This window comes from Neomonachus schauinslandi, chromosome 5, assembly GCF_002201575.2.
Source record: "Neomonachus schauinslandi chromosome 5, ASM220157v2, whole genome shotgun sequence".
Lineage (NCBI taxonomy): Eukaryota > Metazoa > Chordata > Mammalia > Carnivora > Phocidae > Neomonachus > Neomonachus schauinslandi.
Window position 1 is genome coordinate 21430533 of NC_058407.1, and position 18547 is coordinate 21449079.

General features: G+C 34.0%; 1 protein-coding gene, 1 non-coding gene and 1 pseudogene across 2 annotated transcripts in view; 2 read left to right on the forward strand and 1 right to left on the reverse strand.

Annotated features, from left to right (window-relative positions):
* The window catches only part of UHRF1BP1L (UHRF1 binding protein 1 like), a 109776-nt gene that overhangs the window by 29828 nt on the left and 61401 nt on the right, over positions 1 to 18547 (forward strand). Inside the window, 7 exon segments of the mRNA XM_021687358.1 lie at positions 2159 to 2321; positions 3773 to 3811; positions 5106 to 5197; positions 9734 to 9923; positions 10514 to 10654; positions 11793 to 11963; positions 17640 to 17820. Coding sequence (XP_021543033.1) covers positions 2159 to 2321; positions 3773 to 3811; positions 5106 to 5197; positions 9734 to 9923; positions 10514 to 10654; positions 11793 to 11963; positions 17640 to 17820 — 977 coding nt within the window.
* Positions 506 to 945, reverse strand: LOC110577895 (annotated as a pseudogene).
* Positions 12656 to 12762, forward strand: LOC123324927. Its single transcript, XR_006540105.1, has one exon. It is a non-coding gene; the product is annotated as a U6 spliceosomal RNA (small nuclear RNA).

An 18547-nucleotide genomic window follows, 5' to 3' on the forward strand; every position in this document is an offset into this window, starting at 1 on the left:
GGTGCAGAGTCAGTGGGAAGCATGAAATGAAGCATGTGTGTATTTATTGATATTCTTGTTGATGTGTAGGGCGTGTGAATAACCAGTATATTTTGTTACTTTAATAATTAGTTTCAAAAAAGGTAAAAGACTGGCTGATAACTCTTGTTAGGTGGTAGTTAATTTTTTTTTTTTTAAAGATTTATTTATTTGACAGAGACACAGCGAGAGAGGGAACACAAGCAGGGGGAGTGGGAGAGGGAGGAGCAGGCTTCCCGCTGAGCAGGGAGCCCGACGTGGGGCTCGATCCCAGGACCCTGGGATCATGACCTGAGCCAAAGGCAGACGCTTAACGCCTGAGCCACCCAGGCGCCCCTAGCTGGTAGTTAATTTTGTCAGTAGTTTCATTTTTGAAAAAAGTACTTCCTGGGCAAAGTTAGCAGTTTTTCATTTTTTTTAGGGTTGTTTTATTTATTTATAGTTTTCATTTGAACAGTTTTTATTTCAAGTCATATATAACATTACTTTATTTGTACATCTTCTCAATTGTTTCTTTCTTATATTTACCCTTTCTTTTCCTACCTGGCAAGTTTTGGCTTTATGTTCAAGGATCTTTTTGTAGTCTTCGTCCACTTTTGGTCCAGTGATAACCACCTCGCTAGGGTGAATGGCCACATGGACAGTTGTGCTATTCACCTTCTCTCACTGTACTCATTCAGTGTAGATGATGTATTTCTTCCTGTAAACCCGGACTACTTTGCCAATCTGCTGACCTTTGTAGTGTCCTTGCACAACCTGTTCTTCATTCTCCTTTTGGATTAGCATGGATCGAACATTGTACTTCTGTCTCAGCTCTTTGGAAAGAGGGGAAGAAGACATAATCTTTCTGTGAACGTGGGAAGGTGCATTGAAATGTCTTTTATGGTTCTTGCTCTCGTTAGAAGTCACGAAGGGATTGAACTTCATTTTGGCCGCTGTTGCTTCAGTAATGGCTGCAAAAGAGACAAACTAGGATTGTTGTAAGGATCAAATAAAGTGATGTATATGGAAGTACTTTAATGTATATGTATAATTTATTGTTATTACTGTTATCTTTATTAGTTGTGATATTGGGTAAGTAAGTTAGTTTCTCATTATGTTTACTTATCAAATCAGTGGGAATAAAAATAGTATTGACCTTAATGGTTTATTGTAGGAATTAGATGAAGTAGTAATGCTTACATGCAAAGAACCTGGTACACAGTAAACCCTTGGAAAATGTCCAGTATTGTTTTAACTATTATTGTTATTTCCAGTCTTTTTTCTTAAGTTTAAGAATTTTCATTTTTAATTCATCATAGAGAATCTATGTTCTTTAATTTGAATTTAGGATCTAGTCTCCCATGTGACTTTTGGCACTTTTACTAAGCACTTTACTACTTCATTTATCTTAACTCCTACAGAAAGGATAAATGGTATTTGTATAGCCAATTTAGGATTATAAGTAATTGGTATTTTTAAGTCTCATGTAGAAAACACCAAAATTGGCTGCCAAGTAGAGTTGCATAATCCCTTTCCTCAGAGACCTTTTAGAAAAAGATTTGTGTACTCTAATTTATTCCTGAATGATCTGGGTCAGTTTCTGAAGCTGGGAATCTCTGGATGATTCTAAAAAGGAGTACTAATATCCTTTGATATTGTTCTTGGGATAATGAATGGGTAGCAGCTGCTATTGCTACTTCTAAAGGGTCCCCTTATTCCCTTAACCTTCCTTGTAGGTTGGTTAGTAAAATAGGAATATTCCTTTCTGTGATGTGGTCTGTAGCAAAGTGAACAACACGTGGTTATGGGATGGCCTTGAGTTATCCCTACTGCCTTGCATAGTACCTGGTGAAAAGTGGATGTTACTTAAATATTCATTAATTTGAAAGACAGTAAGAACCAGAATTTTATGTATAGAAATATGATATTCAAATATATGCTAAAAACACTGTAGGCTTTGTATAAGAGAGCTATGGATAAGAGAGAGATCAAAACAATAACAAAACCTCATTGAAAAACATGGATTAAAGTAGAGCCTGTCACTGAAGTTTTGTGTTTCTTTGTGCTGCTATTATTTTTAATGCTTTGTATATTTGCAAGAATGACTAGGGTACAGTAACTGACACTAAAATGAATGTCAATATATATTCTCTTTCAGATTTACTAAAAATTTATCTCCTGACAAGATAAATCTAAGTACCCTCAAAGGAGAAGGTGAACTGAAGAATTTGGAGTTGGATGAAGAGGTGCTCCAGAATATGTTGGATTTGCCAACATGGCTTGCTATCAACAAAGTTTTTTGTAATAAAGCATCTATTAGGGTGAGACTTTGATACCTGTTTAAAGCATTTTCTGTTTTCATTTTTTATTTCATTCCTATCTCTTAAAATAAATATTTTGTTTTAGTTTAGATAGTTCTATAAAAAAACATTTTCATTAACAATTTAAAAAGACAAATACCTATGTCTAAGTAATTGCGTGAATATGTGCCAGATAAATTTAATTGAAGTCATATGCTAATATATTATTATAGTTTAATTTTTGTTTAAAGTTTAATTTTAACATTTAAATAAAGTATTGGTAGTTATTAATAAAATAATTGGTTAAATTTGGCATATATTCAAAGGTAGTTTTTCATAAGATTTATTGTTAATAGGGACAATTTAAATTTGTAGTAAGTAAACATGATTTCAAATAAAGACATGAAAACATCAGTCCTTACCTTATTCTGTACATTGTACTTTTATTTGAAATTTTATTTCTTTTCCTCATTTGTTTCTTCCTCAAGGATTTTTAAGTTTTCTTTTATTATTATTATTATTCCTCCTTATTAAAATTTATTCCTGCATACCTTTGACTCTAATCGTATGTCATATCACTTCTTGCTCTTAAAGACCAGTCTTTTTGAGAGTCTGCTCAGTAGAAATACTGCCTGAGTAATCTGTTTCATAAAATTAAAATTGGACTCCAAAGAAAAGTTCCTGTATTGTTCAATGGTGACCTTTAACCCAAATATCTATAAAGATGTGACTTTTTAGTGTATGTTTGAACATTATTATTTGATACTGCCTACATTTACCTGAGTGCCCTCACCTTTGTGTTTTTCTTGAATATCTACAAAAAGATTGGTCAGAATTTTATTTTATTAAAAAAATTTTTTTCTGTAGATTTTATTTTTAAGTAATCTCCACACCCAACATGGGGCTTAAAGTCATGACCCTGAGAGCAAGAGTCACATGTTCTTCCAAGACTGAGCCAGCCAGGCATCCCATGGTCAGAATTTTAGAATTTAAAAAACTGTTCAATGAATAAAAGACTGGTTATGCTCTGCTGGGAAATCTTAGTTTAAATTACAAAGTTAAAGAGGTGCCTGGCTGGCTCAACCGGAAGAGCATGTGACTCTTAATCTTAGGGTCGTGACTTCAAGCCCCACGTTGGACATGGAGCCTACTTAAAATTAAATCAATCAGTGATGAAGTTAAAATGTGTTTTAAGGTCTGGGAAAAAAGAAACTTATGAGGACCTAAAATTCTTATTTTAAAAGATAACTAAGAAAATATGATTAGTAGTCTTTTTTTATATAAAATAGGTACATCTAATTTCAAGAGTCTAAGTGAGTTGCTCAGTTTATTACTTTGCAATTTGAGAAAAAGTCATCTGATAGAATTTGGTATGTCTATCACTATATTTAGAGCACATCTGTGTTGATTGCTGTTTTAAATTATTTTTTAATGATTGATTTTAAAGAAAAAAAATTTGTTTTTTTTGTTAGATTCCATGGACAAAATTGAAAACACATCCCATCTGTTTGGTGAGTTCTGACTTGCCTCAGAAATAAACATTTATATATGCATATGATCTAACTATTCTGCTAATATTAATCTTTTGTTTCATAGAAACATGGTCTTCTGGCTTTTCTACAGATTGGCTTTCATTTTATTTGGATGGTACTTAGTTTTTTCAGCCCTTAAATGAGAAGTTTGAGTTTTAAAATGGGAGGGTCCTTTAAAATTTTTCAGATGTATTATGTTCTAAGTTGTTATATTTTTATTATATCATTTAGCTCTTTATTGACATACTATGACAGTTTTAGTAACATTTAATTCAAACTGTGTTTCTGATTTTATTGATCTACTAAATTAAATAATATGCACCTGAATATACTTTCCTTTTTTTTTTTTTTAAGATTTTATTATTTATTTATTTGAGAGAGAGCACACACACATACACAAGAGTGGGGTGGGAAGGGGCAGAGGGAGAGGGATAAGCCAACTCCCCGCTGAGCAGGGAGCCCAGAGGGGCTTGATCTCAGGACCCTGGGATCATGACCTGAGAGGCGAAGGCAGATGCTTAACCAACTGAGCCTCCTACTTTCCTTTTTATGGAAAATTGAAGAAAGATTGGTCATTTGGTCATTTATTGATTCATTCATTCCACATATATTTATTGAGTACCCTCCCTGTGCCCTGAGGGAACTTAATATTTTTATAGAGGAGACCAACAACAAACAAGTAAACAAGACGATTTCAGATAATAAATGCTATATTAAAATAGAGAATGAAGAATGACTGAGTTGTGTTAGTGATGACTACTAAGAACATTTGATCTTCAAGCAAAACTATTAGCTTGAAAGACATTTTTTCATTATGGCAATGTTTATTTTTTCACATTTCTTGCATATTTCATATTTTTCAGTGTTACGTGTCTTAAATCTCAAGTCTTAGATTGGGATAAGCTTTTACAGCTACTTAAATCCCATTCATTAATATATAATCTCATTTAGCAATTAATAATATCATACATTCTGGAATTAGAGATTGGGCTTCTGTAAAATCTGATGATTTCAGCAGCATATGGCTACTTGTAGTATTTTTGTCTCATACTCCTAGATGCCCACAGCTTTTTTATCAGATGCCTTGAGAAAGGACTGAGCACATTTTCTGTTTTGGTATTTGTCTTTTTTAGACTTTTAGAGAGACATTTAAAGTGACTCCGCTTACTTACTGTTTACGTTGTTCCTAAAGAAAGAGAAAATAGTGTTACATGATATTTTCATAAAATACATAAAATACCTAATTTTTTAATTTTTAATGTATTTTTATTAGTCCCTGGATAAAGTAATAATGGAAATGAGTACATGTGAAGAACCACGAAATCCTAATGGCCCATCACCAATTGCAACTGCTTCAGGACAAAGGTAAGCTATTTCCTTTAATCTGCATGACTTGCAAAGGGAGTTCTTTTCTGTAGTCAGCTCTGTTATCTGTAGTAATGGAACATAAAATAAAATTTCCTAACCTCAGACAGTTTCTATTTCAGTCACCTTTTCCCATCGTATCTTGCAGTTTTGGTATTATGTTGCCAAAGTTGTAGAATTGATTTTTAGCCTCTTTTATTCATCTTGCTTTCCTTGATATTAAATAGTAATGATCAACCAAAAACATCCTATAAATCAGATAATATCTTAGTCTCTGAATAGTTTCTTTGCCTCTCATTTATTCTATGCATCAGTGGAACTTTTATGACTCTTAAGGGTTAAGTTGATGTCCTAAAAAATTATAGGCCTTTTGGGTTACTCTAAAATTCATGAAATATAGAATGTTCACACTTTATATAAATTGGATTTTCATAGATAAAATCAGGTGCTAATAAAGTAGAAGCTTGGGGGCCATTTTGCAAAGTCTTAAAAAGTTAGATGTTAAAAAAATAGATTTTTTTTTAAGATTTTATTTATATATTTGAGAGAGTGAGCGCGAGGGCACAAGCAGGGGGAGGGGCAGAGGGACAAGCAGACTCCCTGCTGAGTGGGAAGCCTGATGTAGTGCTGGATCCCAGGACTCCAAGATCATGACCTGAGGTGAAGTCAGACACTTAACCAACTGAGCCACCCAGGCGCCCCTTAAAAAATGGATCTTTAAAAAATTGCCTGTTTATTATTGCATCTATTACATTTGGCTTTCATACTATATATCATTTTCTTAAGGCAGGATTTCTGCACTAATTTTTGTGCACCTATTCATGTAAAATGTTCACATAGATTTTAATGTGATTAGTGCCTCCTCAAGTTGTAGAACGCAGCAGCCCTGAACATTTTATAGAATTCGGGTGCTATGTCAAACCAATGATAAAACTCTTCTTTGGAATGAACGTACATGGGGTGCCTGGCTGGCTCAGTTGGTAGAGCATGTGGCTGTTGATCTTGGAATTGTAAGTTTGAGCCCCATGTTGGGTATAGAGATTACTTAAAAATAAAATCTTTAAAAAAATTAAAAAAAAGAATGAACGTACACATCAGATACACAGACACACACACTCATGCATTTCCACCTTCCTCTTTCACCAAGGTTGAACTACCTTTACATTAGTGCTTTCTGTGAGAATACCTATAGCCTGATCAGTAACACTCCACATAGGAATCTGATGGTGATCCATCAGTCCACTGCTAAGAGTTGACTGAAGGCCAGGTTTATCAGGTATACAGTTTATATTTGGCCTACAGGTAATAGTGACCGGGAAAAGAGCTTTCACATTAACTTCTTTGTAGTTTATACATCATCCAGCAATTTGAGATTTTAAAGTTTAAATTATGATTTCATGTGTGATAGAGTAGATTGGAGCAGTTGGTCATGTTGGATAGAGTCCAAAAAATTGGAGAAAAAGTAGAGGTGTTTATAAGATTATTGAAAGTGGAAAAGAAGATCAGGAAAATTGCTGTTGTTGATAATGTTCTTCTTAACTCATGTTTTTATAGTATCAATAAGCTTTATAATTTTGGCTTTGTAATCATATGATGATAATCCTTATATTTTTATGTATGGCAGTATGGTTAATCTATTTCCACATTTTCCAGACTTGCCTGATTATAACATTCACTTAGGATGCTTATTAAATCTATATTCTTTTAGGTCCCTTTTTTTGAAATTATGATTCTTGAGGTCTAGAATGGTTATCAAGAATGTGATTATGTATTTTTAACAATTCTTTATACTTATACAACTTGGAGAAACACTGATCAATATGATTTTGTCTCTATGAGATTAAAATACAGGGAAATGAATATTTAACAGGCTGGCCTTACCTTCTGTGCCAGACCTGTGAGTTGATTATGTTCCCATAGATTAATGATCTAGTAAATTTGTAAGTTCAGAAATTTTATCACTTCATATTAGAGGAGATCTACATCTTTGTGAAGATTAATCAAACTTAGAAGAGACTTGTTTGGATACTGGAATTTCACCTTTTTAATTTATAATGGATGACATAGCCAGAAACTTGTAGACTTTAGTCATTGATTCAGGCTTCACCCGTCTGGTGGTAAATACTCCAATTCAGTTGTAACACTTTTTTTTTTTAATGCACAAGTTAGAACAGATGGGGTTGGATATTCCAAAGGGCAGTGCCAGATAATAATTATAGAATAATATATTCTTTCCAACACCAGGAATATTTCTAACCAAGTGACCAAGTATTTGTCCTTGGGATTAAAGCAGCTTCTCCCTAGGATGCTGATGAGTTCTTCCTCTTTAGTTTTCCATAATATTGTAAATAATAGTTACATTTCATAAAGTATCATGAATCAAGAGATAGGCTGTTTGGTTCATATGCATTATTGCATGCAACCCACATGTAACTTGCAAAGTATTACCTGATTTAAAAGATAGGTCATCTGAGGATTAGGAAGCTTAAGTAATTTATTCAGTAAGATAGTAAATCAAGACGCTTAGCAGCAGGTATAGGAGAGGGATGTACATGATCAATAAAAATGATGGGTTCACTTTTATACATGTTGGCTTTGAAATGTATGGGAGTCAGCCTCGTGGAAATAGCTGGTGGACATTTGAATTTTAACACTCTGAAGTTCTAGGGAGAAATCTGGATAGAGATTTAGGAATAATGGTCATAGTGATAATAATTGAAGTAATGTGTTATGTGGACAAACTTTTATTACCCTTCCTGCCAAAATATATTGGTAGTCTATATTCCAGTCATACTGTACTACTCATTATTCTCAAAATATGGCCTCTACTTTCCTACTTTTCTGTGCCTTTCCTTGTACTTTTCCCTAATATAAGATTTCCCTTCTTCCTATCACTCACTGTAGGAAATATATTTTTCTTTCCTAGATAGATTTCCTTAGTTATGAACAATTTCTTCCTCTACCAAGTGTAATGATGATTCCTTTTTTAAAGCACTTAATTACAGACTGCCTAATGTTTCAGTTCCTAGGTATGTGTTTTTCCTCTCCAAGTAACTTGCGAGCCCTAGAATACCACAACTATATTTCAGTTTTCCTTATGTCCCAGCATTGTGCACATGATAGATGCTCAATAAATATTTGCTGAATTGGATTAGAGAATATGAACTTTTTCTGACTTTATTCCTAAATTTGAGATTATATTGTAGTTATAGTCTGTAGCCTTCTTTGTGTCAGGAATTTAGCTTTCTTATTTACTTTGTAGATTCCAGTTGTTTGAACATCTGGCAACTTGAGAATAGGCAGTTTTGGATAGTGATTATATATAATAACTAATTTGAAGAGTAACCTTTCAGGGGGGACTGGGTCGCTCAGTTGATTAAATGTCCAACTCTTGATCTCCTCTCAGGTCATGATCTCAAGGTCATGAGATGGAGCCTCGCATCGGTCTCCTTGCTGGCTGTGACACTTGCTTAAGATTCTCTCTCCCTCTGCCCCTCCCCCTGCTCATGCCCACGGGCCCTCTCTCTTTTTCTCTCTCTCTCAAAAAAAATAAAGAGTAACCTTCACTCACACCTATCAAAATGGCTTTAATCAAAACCACAAGGAACAAGTATTAGTGAGGATGTGGGGTAAAGGAACACTTGTGCACTGTTGGTGGGAATGCAAACTGGTATAGCCACTGTGGAAAACAGTATGGAGGTTCCTCAAAAAATTAGAAATAGAACTACCCCTACAATCCAGTAATTGTACTACTGAGTGCAACAGCACTGAATACTACTGAATTGCACCAAAGAATGCAACAACACCAATTAGAAAGGATACATGCACCCCTATGCTTATTACGGCATTATTTATAATAGCCAAGATATGGGAGCAGCCCAAGTATCCGTCAATTGATGAATGCATAAAGAAAAAGTGGTATATATCTACAATGCAGTATTACTCAGCCATTAAAAAGAATGAAATCTTGCCATTTGGAACAACATGATGGGTCTAGAGCGTATAATGCTAAGCAAGATAGGTCAGTCAGAGAAAGACAAATACCGTATGATTTTGGAATTTAAGAAACAAAACAAATGAGCAAAGGGAAAAAAAGAGAAACAAACCAAGAAACAGACTCTTAAGTATAGAGAACAAACTAATGGGTACCAGAGGGGAGGGGTGGGTGAAATAGATGATGGAGATCAAAGAGTACACTTCCGATGAGCACTAAATAGTGTATAGAATTGTTAGGTTACTATTGCATACCTGAAAGTAATATATTACTGTATATTAACTATACTGGAAATAAAAGTAAAAACTTACAAAATAAAGAGTAACCTTAAACTTTAAAAATCTTTTATCATTTTGAGAAGAACATTTTTATAATTTACATGTAATCAGCCTAGATTATTGTTTTAACCAAGAAATTTTTTACATAAAAATGAATAATATAATGGTCAGTTTGTGCACTTGTGTGAGAATATTAACAGATAACCTTTTAATGATTTGTTTTGGCTTTAGTGCATTATATTTTGTTTTGCTTTGTTTTTCCAGTGAATATGGCTTTGCTGAAAAAGTAGTTGAGGGAATTACTGTTTCTGTAAATTCCATTATTATCCGCATTGGAGCAAAAGCTTTCAATGCATCCTTTGAACTTTCCCAGCTAAGGATCTATAGCGTAAATGCAAACTGGGAACATGGAGATTTAAGATTTACTCGTATTCAACATCCACAGAGAGGAGAGGTAAACATTTTTTTTTCATTCTTTGTTTAAAAAAATGTTTTAGTCACTGATAAATAAAGAGGACATTTTAAAATACTTCTTATAGTTACCTAGATTTACATACTACATTTACTCTTACCTTTTAACTATACTTTTCTCTGTATTTCTCTTAGTTATTTAATTAAAAATGTGCATATTTTAGTGTTTTTACTGTAATCTTTCAATTTATAGAGTTAATAAACCCCTTCTTTTAAGAACCCCATTTTAACTTCTCAGCTACTCAGAATTGAATTTTAAATATACAAAGCTAAAATGTTATTTACATTTTTTTTGTTCACATGATTCAAAGGCTCTTTGTACTTTATATCAAAATTGAAGTATAAACAGCTTTATAAATAATATAATTGAAGATATGTTACTGAATTTGTTGTAACTATACAATTTAAAAAATAAAAGCATAGTGAAAAATCTAGAATGTCATAAGAAAATTAGTAAAGACATAAAATTTTATTTAGCTTATTTGTTTAGCTTTTTGTTGTTTTTACAAATCTACATGTCTCTCAGTTCTGTTTTGCTTGAGTAACTGAAGCTATTCTCTTTGTTCTCCTTAGGTTTTGACGTTTAAAGAAATAAATTGGCAGATGATTCGAATAGAGGCAGATGCTACTCAAAGTTCACATCTTGGAATTATGTGTGCTCCTGTTCGATTAATAACCAACCAATCAAAAATCAGAGTCACACTTAAAAGAAGAGTAAGTCAGCAGGGTGACCTTTTTGGTTCGTGTGATAACTAGTGGAATTGAGAGGAAATTTTAAATAATTTTCAGGTGAAACCTTGGAATATTAAAACAAAGCAAAATAAAAGGAAATATAGTGGCTCAAGCAGTACTTGAAGAAATCTAGTGTAATAATATTTTTCAATTTTCTGGATTTAACACTTAGATTTTTACTTTTGATTAATAGATTCTCCATTGCCAAATATATATATATATATATATATTTAAAGATTTTATTTATTTATCTGAGAGAGAGAATGGGAGACAGAGAGCATGAGAGGGGGAGGGTCAGAGGGAGAAGCAGACTCCCCGCTGAGCAGGGAGCCCGATGTGGGACTCGATCCCAGGACTCCAGGATCATGACCTGAGCCGAAGGCAGTTGCTTAACCAACTGAGCCACCCAGGCGCCCCAATTGCCAAATATTTTTGAACATTAACTGTCTTATAATTTCATTTCTTCTATTGAATCTTACTTAGGAGTATGTAAACAGCAAAACCTCTATTATCAGTAGCCAAAACTAGCTTTTAAAAGGTTATTAAGATATGAATGCTAATTTGGATAAATAGGGAAGATAGTTACTTAAAGATATCAGAAGTTGAAAGTTCACTGTAGATTGTAATGAAATTTAATGGAGTAATGACTTTTTAAAACATGGCTCAATTAAAGTCTCAACAATATGTTTTATATCACTAGACACAAATATTCTAAATTAAATTGAAAATTTTTTTTCAGTATAATGTTTAATACAATATTGTGAAATGTGGTTAAAATAGCATTCAGTTTATAATTTTAATGCTTCTTTCTGTACTAGAATTAGCACAATTAATATAGGTAATTTTATGATTTATTAGCTATAAGTGCAAAATTAAATTATATAAGTACGTGTACCTGTATAATGTGCATCTGTTAAGGTACAGGAATTTGTCAGTCTTTTTTACCACTCTATCTCCAATACAAGGAGATATTCCTTCTATAGTATAGGAGCACAATAAATAATTGGTGAATGAAGGAAGGATCTGTGTTTAATTTCATGCATTTTAAATATTTTTAAAACATTAGTGCATTGTAAGTTTTATGTCTTGGCTTAATTTTATGAATCATTTTTTCTGACAGTTAAAGGACTGCAATGTTATTGCAACAAAGTTAGTTCTAATATTGGATGACTTATTATGGGTTTTAACGGATTCCCAGTTGAAGGCTATGGTACAATATGCAAAATCTCTTAGCGAAGCAATAGAAAAATCAACAGAACAAAGGAAGAGTATGGCTCCAGAACCTACGCAGGTATGCTTTTTTTTTTTTTTTTTTTTTTGACAGAGAGAGACACAGCGAGAGAGGGAACACAAGCAGGGGGAGTGGGAGAGGGAGAAGCAGGCTCTCCGCAGAGCAGGGAGCCCGATGCGGGGCTTGATCCCAGGACTCTGGAATCATGACCTGAGCCGAAGGCAGACGCTTAACGACTGAGCCACCCAGGCGCCCCACGCAGGTATGCTTTTAAGAGGAAAATACTTAATATGTAAATGGTTTAAAAATCAGAATGGTTAGTTATTTTCTTTATGTGAAATAGATTGTAAGACTTTGAGTCCAAGAATCTTTTTTTTTTTTTTTTAAAGATTTTATTTATTTATTTGACAGAGAGACACAGTGAGAGAGGGAACACAAGCAGGGGGAGTGGGAGAGGGAGAAGCAGGCTTCCTGCCGAGCAGGGAGCCCGATGTGGGGCTCGATCCCAGGACCCTGGGATCATGACCTGAGCCGAAGGCAGACGCTTAACGACTGAGCCACCCAGGCGCCCCAAGTCCAAGAATCTTTTATCTAGATATCTTACTGTATAATTTTCTACACATGGAATCTATATGAAAACATATATTAAATGTGTTTCTGACTATATGATGCTTATTTTGTTTGGAATTCTGTACTAGGCACTAGAGTTAACGATGACATAAAAGTATTTGATGTTATAAATACCTCTTTTCGTGCTCGCTTTGGTAGCACATATACTAAAATTGGAACGATACTGAGAAGATTAGCATGGCCCCTGTGCAAGGATGACATGCAAGTTCATGAAGCGTTCCATATTTTTGAGAGACTATGGACTCTGAGAAACAAACTGAGGGTTCTAGAGGGGAGGGAGGTGGGGGGATGGGTTAGCCTGGTGATGGGTATTAGAGAGGGCACATACTGCATGGAGCACTGGGTGTTAAATGCAAACAATGAATCATGGAACACTACATCAAAAACTAATGATGTACTGTATGGTGACTGACATAATAAAATAAAATAAATAAAAAATAAATACCTGTTTTCAGGAAGTAAAATACAACTTAAACTTACTAAAGTAAGGGCAAAAGGAAAAAAACTTGGGTATAGTCAAGGGAGAAATGTGAGAATTAAAATTACAGAAGATGTAAAACCCTGGGAAATTGCTGAAGTTCAACACAAAACTGTTAGCATTGTATCTGTTCTTAATAAAAACAAGGAATATTGTAAAATCCTATTTCTTTGAAGCTATTTCTTTGGAAACAGAGTAATATATCTCAGATATGTGGCTTATTGGTGATCTGGCTTGGTGCATGGAAATAGCATACATTTTAAGCTTTCCTATGACTATTGAATTGGCATTAAGTACTATCTAGCTGCTATGTGATAAGGAATAGGGCTAGACACTGTAGATGTAAAAATGAATATTATCTGACCCTGTCCTCAAGGATCTCAGAGTATAATGGGAAGTCAAATATAAAACAAGTCATTGTAGTTCATCTTAAATGTTAGAGTGCAAATAAAAAGGGGAGTGAAGGAACCATAGAAGCATAGAGAAGTTGTAGTCAACTGCTTGCATAGTTTGGAAAGGTTTCACAAAGAGGATAATGAAACCAAGTCTTAAAAATGAGAAGTTTACAGGTGAGGGAAAGGATGTGTCAGATGAGGGAATGGAATCTGCACAAGTATATTGTTTTCTGTTTTTTGTTTTTTGCGCAAGTATATTGTTAAAGAGCATGGTATTTCTGATAAAAATGAGTTTGGCGTTACTAGAGAAGTCTTTTTGAGAATAACATACACATGCCTCTCAGATACACACCTTTCCAGGTTTTAAGGAAATTGGGTTACACATACCCCATTTTGATGTGTTATTTCTTAAACTTGGTCTGCCAGAGAATGTGCTTAGGTTAAAATGTCAGATTCTCCCTTTCCCAAACTACTCTTATCCTACTTGACAAATGAAAGGCCTTCTTCTTAATTCTTATTATTCTTAGTATGATGGATTTGTCCAAGAAGAGAGGAAAAATACTAAAAAAGCTTGGGGTGTGACAAGATGGAGGTAATTTGAAATACTGTTACTCATCTTGGAAGTCAATGACTAAATGACAAAGTAACAAGTCATGTGGTTTCTACTTCCACTTCTTTGCTTTCGACACATTTAAAAAAAATTTTTTTAAAGATTTTATTCATTTATTTGAGAGAGAGTGAGTGGGAGAGCATGCGTGGGGGAGGGTCAGAGGGAGAAGCAGACTCCCCGCTGAGTGGGGAGCCCGATGCAGGGCTTGATGCGGGGCTCGATCCCGGGACTCCAGGATCATGACCTGAGCCGAAGGCAGACGCTTAACTGATTGAGTCACCCAGGTACCCCTGTTTTCAACACATTTGAAGTAGGGTCTGTCTATACATATCAGCTATTAGATTATTAAAAATAATTTTTTAAAGTCATTTCATGAATCCTTGCACGTAATTTGAAGGAATTCAAAAAATCGTGTCATCTTGCTAAAATAAAACCATTTTCATTCCAATTTACCTATTTATATGAATAGTTTTCTAGAGCTTTTAGCCGTAAAAATGAAATAAGGAATTGATGGTAAACCTTATATCATTCTACCAATAAATAATATTTATCCAATGAGATATCTTTATAATTCTCTGGGGGAACCTGATTTTAAAAGTTTGATGAACAGAACACTGAACTTTTAACACAGAGTGGTCTTTCTGGGTGGGTAGCCCAAGTTTAGGCAGACGTATGTGGTGACTGGATGTAAGGGGCATTTGTTATATGTTGAAGAATTTGGACTTTTTCCTGTAGGCACGTGGAAGCCACTGGAAGTTTTTAGTAGGAAAGGAAATCTAATAATGCTTGGTGGTATTATACTGGATGGGCTGAAGAAGAAAAAGATTGCCAGTCTAAAAAAGGGGTAGATTTGACCTCTGGAAATGGTTTGAAAGAAGAAATCAACAAGCCAAACTGGGGAGAGATACCGGAGTCTTTCTTCAGTTGAAAATAAAGAAGAGAAAATTGAGGATTTTCAAATGATAATTGGTAGCCAGTAAGTAAAGGGAATGCAGAAGAAGGAAGCAGGTTTGATTAAGGGAGATAAGGCTAAGAAAAGGTAATAAATGAGTACCATTTTGAAGTTGAAAGAACATAATGAAATAGAAGTAATATTTTAAGTATTACCATCATAGGCATGAACACTAGTCTGTCAAGGTTTACAATGAGGATTTATGTGGCTTAGAATGTCAGTAACAGAGATGGTAATTGAAATTAAAGGCTAGTAGACAGAGTTTTGGTGTTACTGTAGGTTTTATTTAGATACGTGGATATATTTATATAGAATATAGATTAGGAAACCAGATAAAGATACAAATTAGGAAACTAGAAACAAAGATAAAGTTCTGTAATCCTATCACCATAATAAAACCAGTGTCAGCATTTTGAGTTATTTCCTTACAGTCTTTTTGCCTAGGCACCTGCATTTTTCCTAGTTTTAGTATGTAGTAAGTGGATATATACAATCTTCTTCCATGTTGTTAGTCTTTGTAATTACTATTTTTTGTTGCTCCCTAATATTTCTTAGTAGACTTACTTAACCATTCACACTACCACAGAGTTTCTTTCTTGAGTGGTAGTTGTCACATTACTACTTTAGGTATCATATAGAATGTCCTAATGATTTGAGGACCAAGAGAGTGGATGAGAGAGTGAAGTAGTTGATAGTGTTCCTTTGCTCAGCTGTACAAATTGAGAGACGTCTTCTCTCATAAATATTTGATTAGCTTCATCTTTTCTTGTGTAGTCTAAAAGGAAAGTCTAAAAGTGTAGTCTAAAAGTCTTCCCTCTAAAAGGGAAGACTACACTGAAAACCAAGAAATGTTAAGATTATTCAGAAGGCAAAAGAGTTCATAATGGCCCACTTCCCCCTCACCCCCCGCAAACAGCGTATAAAAACAATCTACCACAACATTAAGAAAAGGGTTTGTAGAGAGAGTAATGTTTGTTTTTGTTTCTATCAGTATTTTTGTTGATGAAGAAGATAGAAACCCTGGTTAAAGAAATACAGGAGAATTTTTTCCTTCAAAATAGTACAATCATAGATATAAATAGTAGTCTGTTAAAGCTTTGAAAGTAGAAGAACGTAAGTGATTTGCCTTGGAGCGCCTGGGTGGATCAGTGGGGTAAGTGTCTGACTCTTGTTCTCAGCTCAGGTCTTGATCTTAGGGTCCTGAGTTTAAGTGCTGTGTTGGGCTCCATGTGGGGCCTGGAACCTACTAAAAAAAAAAGTAAAAATAAAAATAAGTGATTTGTCTTATGGAAGTTACTTTGACAATTAGTAAAAAAAATTTTCTCAAGCCCCTAGAATTTAAGGCTTCACAATTATATTTCATCTTTCCTTTTCTTTAATTACTGTGGGTCTTGATCATTTTCTTTGAGAAATTTTCATTTACTGACTATACTTTGAAATTCGTTTACAGATAATTCTTAATAGATAATGTATAAACATGTATATATACAAAATATATATACTTTAATTTTCCATATATCACTAACTATACTTTTATTAATGAATTGTTCTTAACTAGAAACTTTTTAATATTTTTTAATGAAAAGTTTGGTCTTCATTTTGTTAATTATTATCAAAATTTCATGTACAGTTCTTTAGCTTATGTAACAGATGATCTTACAGTATGCTTACATATATAGAATCATTTTAGGCTGTTAAGTTCACATCAGTCTTTATACTTTAGCAGTATTCTATGCTTCTTCACTTTGGGGAGAAAAGAATTTGGATGCAGAGTCTGTTATAAATCTCTTCTGATTTCTGGCTTCTTCAGATATCCATGTTCAAAGGATGTGCCTCATCTCTTACGAGAGTCACCAGAGCACTTACAGTGTATCACAAGTACTTCACAAAGAAGTGATTTATTTTTACAGGCTATATAATAGTGTATACAGCTGATGTATACAGGGCTCGCATTTGTTTCTCTTTTTTTAAAAAAAGATTTATTTATTTATTTGAGAGTGGGGTGTGTGTGGGTGTGAGTGAGGCTGTTCGGGGTGGGGGAGGGGTAGAGGGAGAGAATCTTCAAGCCGACTGCCCGCTGAGTCCATGCCTGATGTGGGGCTCCATCTCATAACAGGTGAGATCAAAACAAGAGCTGAAACCAAGAAATGGAAATGTTAAACCAAAATAACAAAATGAGGGATCCAGGTTAAGTACTAAGCAAAAGAATAGAGAAAAGTATCTTCTAAGCTTTTTTACATTTCTCACTCTTTATATTCCCTCATAGAATAAACTGAATTACGTTATTTAAGGGGAAAACTCCTCCACTGACTGACCCACCCAGTTGCCCTTGTTTCTCTTCTAATAGGTAGAACTGATACTATTTGAATAAGCTGCCTTTAATAGTTACTAAATAGATTTTCTAGAATAAGGACTATAAATATATAAATATTCAAGTATTTATTAAAATACATTGGTCTCATATTCAAATTGTGTATAATTCTCTAGTTTTTAGATTTAACTTTATTCTCGTATAATTCAGAAAATATTTGGGGGGAATTGAGTTATTGATAGAAAACAAAATATATTAGCTTATTTTTCACGACTTCATTACTAAAGATATTTAAGTTTTCTTGTTTGTGGAATTTCAAATATTTAACATGAAGTGATAAGGCAGTTTTGAATCTTTTAGAGCTCTGCGGTAGCCCCATCTACCCAACAAGTGAAGACACCACAGACCTCAAATGCTCCTGATCTAAATGATGCAATTGTGAAACTATTCAATGACTTTGATGTTAAAGAAACCTCTCATCACTTGGTGATTTCTCATCTAGATCTACACATATGTGATGATATTCATGCTAAAGAAAAAGGTAATAAAAGCTGCTTATTTCAAACTATTTTGGTTTTTCTAGGATTTCTTACAAAACTGGATTGTTTATCATATGTAATACATAGTATGTCCGGTATGATAACTGGCCATAATTTTATCATTCATATGAGGTATGTAAATGAAAGTTGTAATTTTAAGCAATATATATTTGTATGAAATTTTATTTTGCTTTAGTACTTAGTATTTCAGCACAATTTTTTGTTAGCTAGTATTTCACCAGATACTACCAGTAAAATTAGGTTTTAAAAAAATCAAGGCCTAAATATTAGACTTGCCTTTGAATTAACTTTTTCATAATTTTGAAACTATATATAAATTAAATTTGAGTCCATACTCAATTCATAATTATTTGTACACATGTTTTCCCATGGTGGTCTGTCTGCATTTTTCTGACCCCATATACATGTAAACACAGCTGTGTGGCTGTTTACCATTTCTTGTGTCTCTTCGCCAGTAATCCTCCCAAAATTTGCTTAGGAAGCTAAATTCTAGTTAGTAAGTTTTTTTTCTTTTAGCTTTTGTTTCTCTTATTTTTCCTTATTTAGTAGACACAGGTAATGGAGTAAATGGGAAGCTGCTCTTGGTCGCTTTGAAAATCTGTGGTTCCATAATGTAGGTACTAGGCATTTCTGTTTCTCCATTGGAGAGTGTTCCTGGCCCATAAGTGTTGGGAGGGCTCATCAAGTGGGCCTTCTTCTCGGACAGTA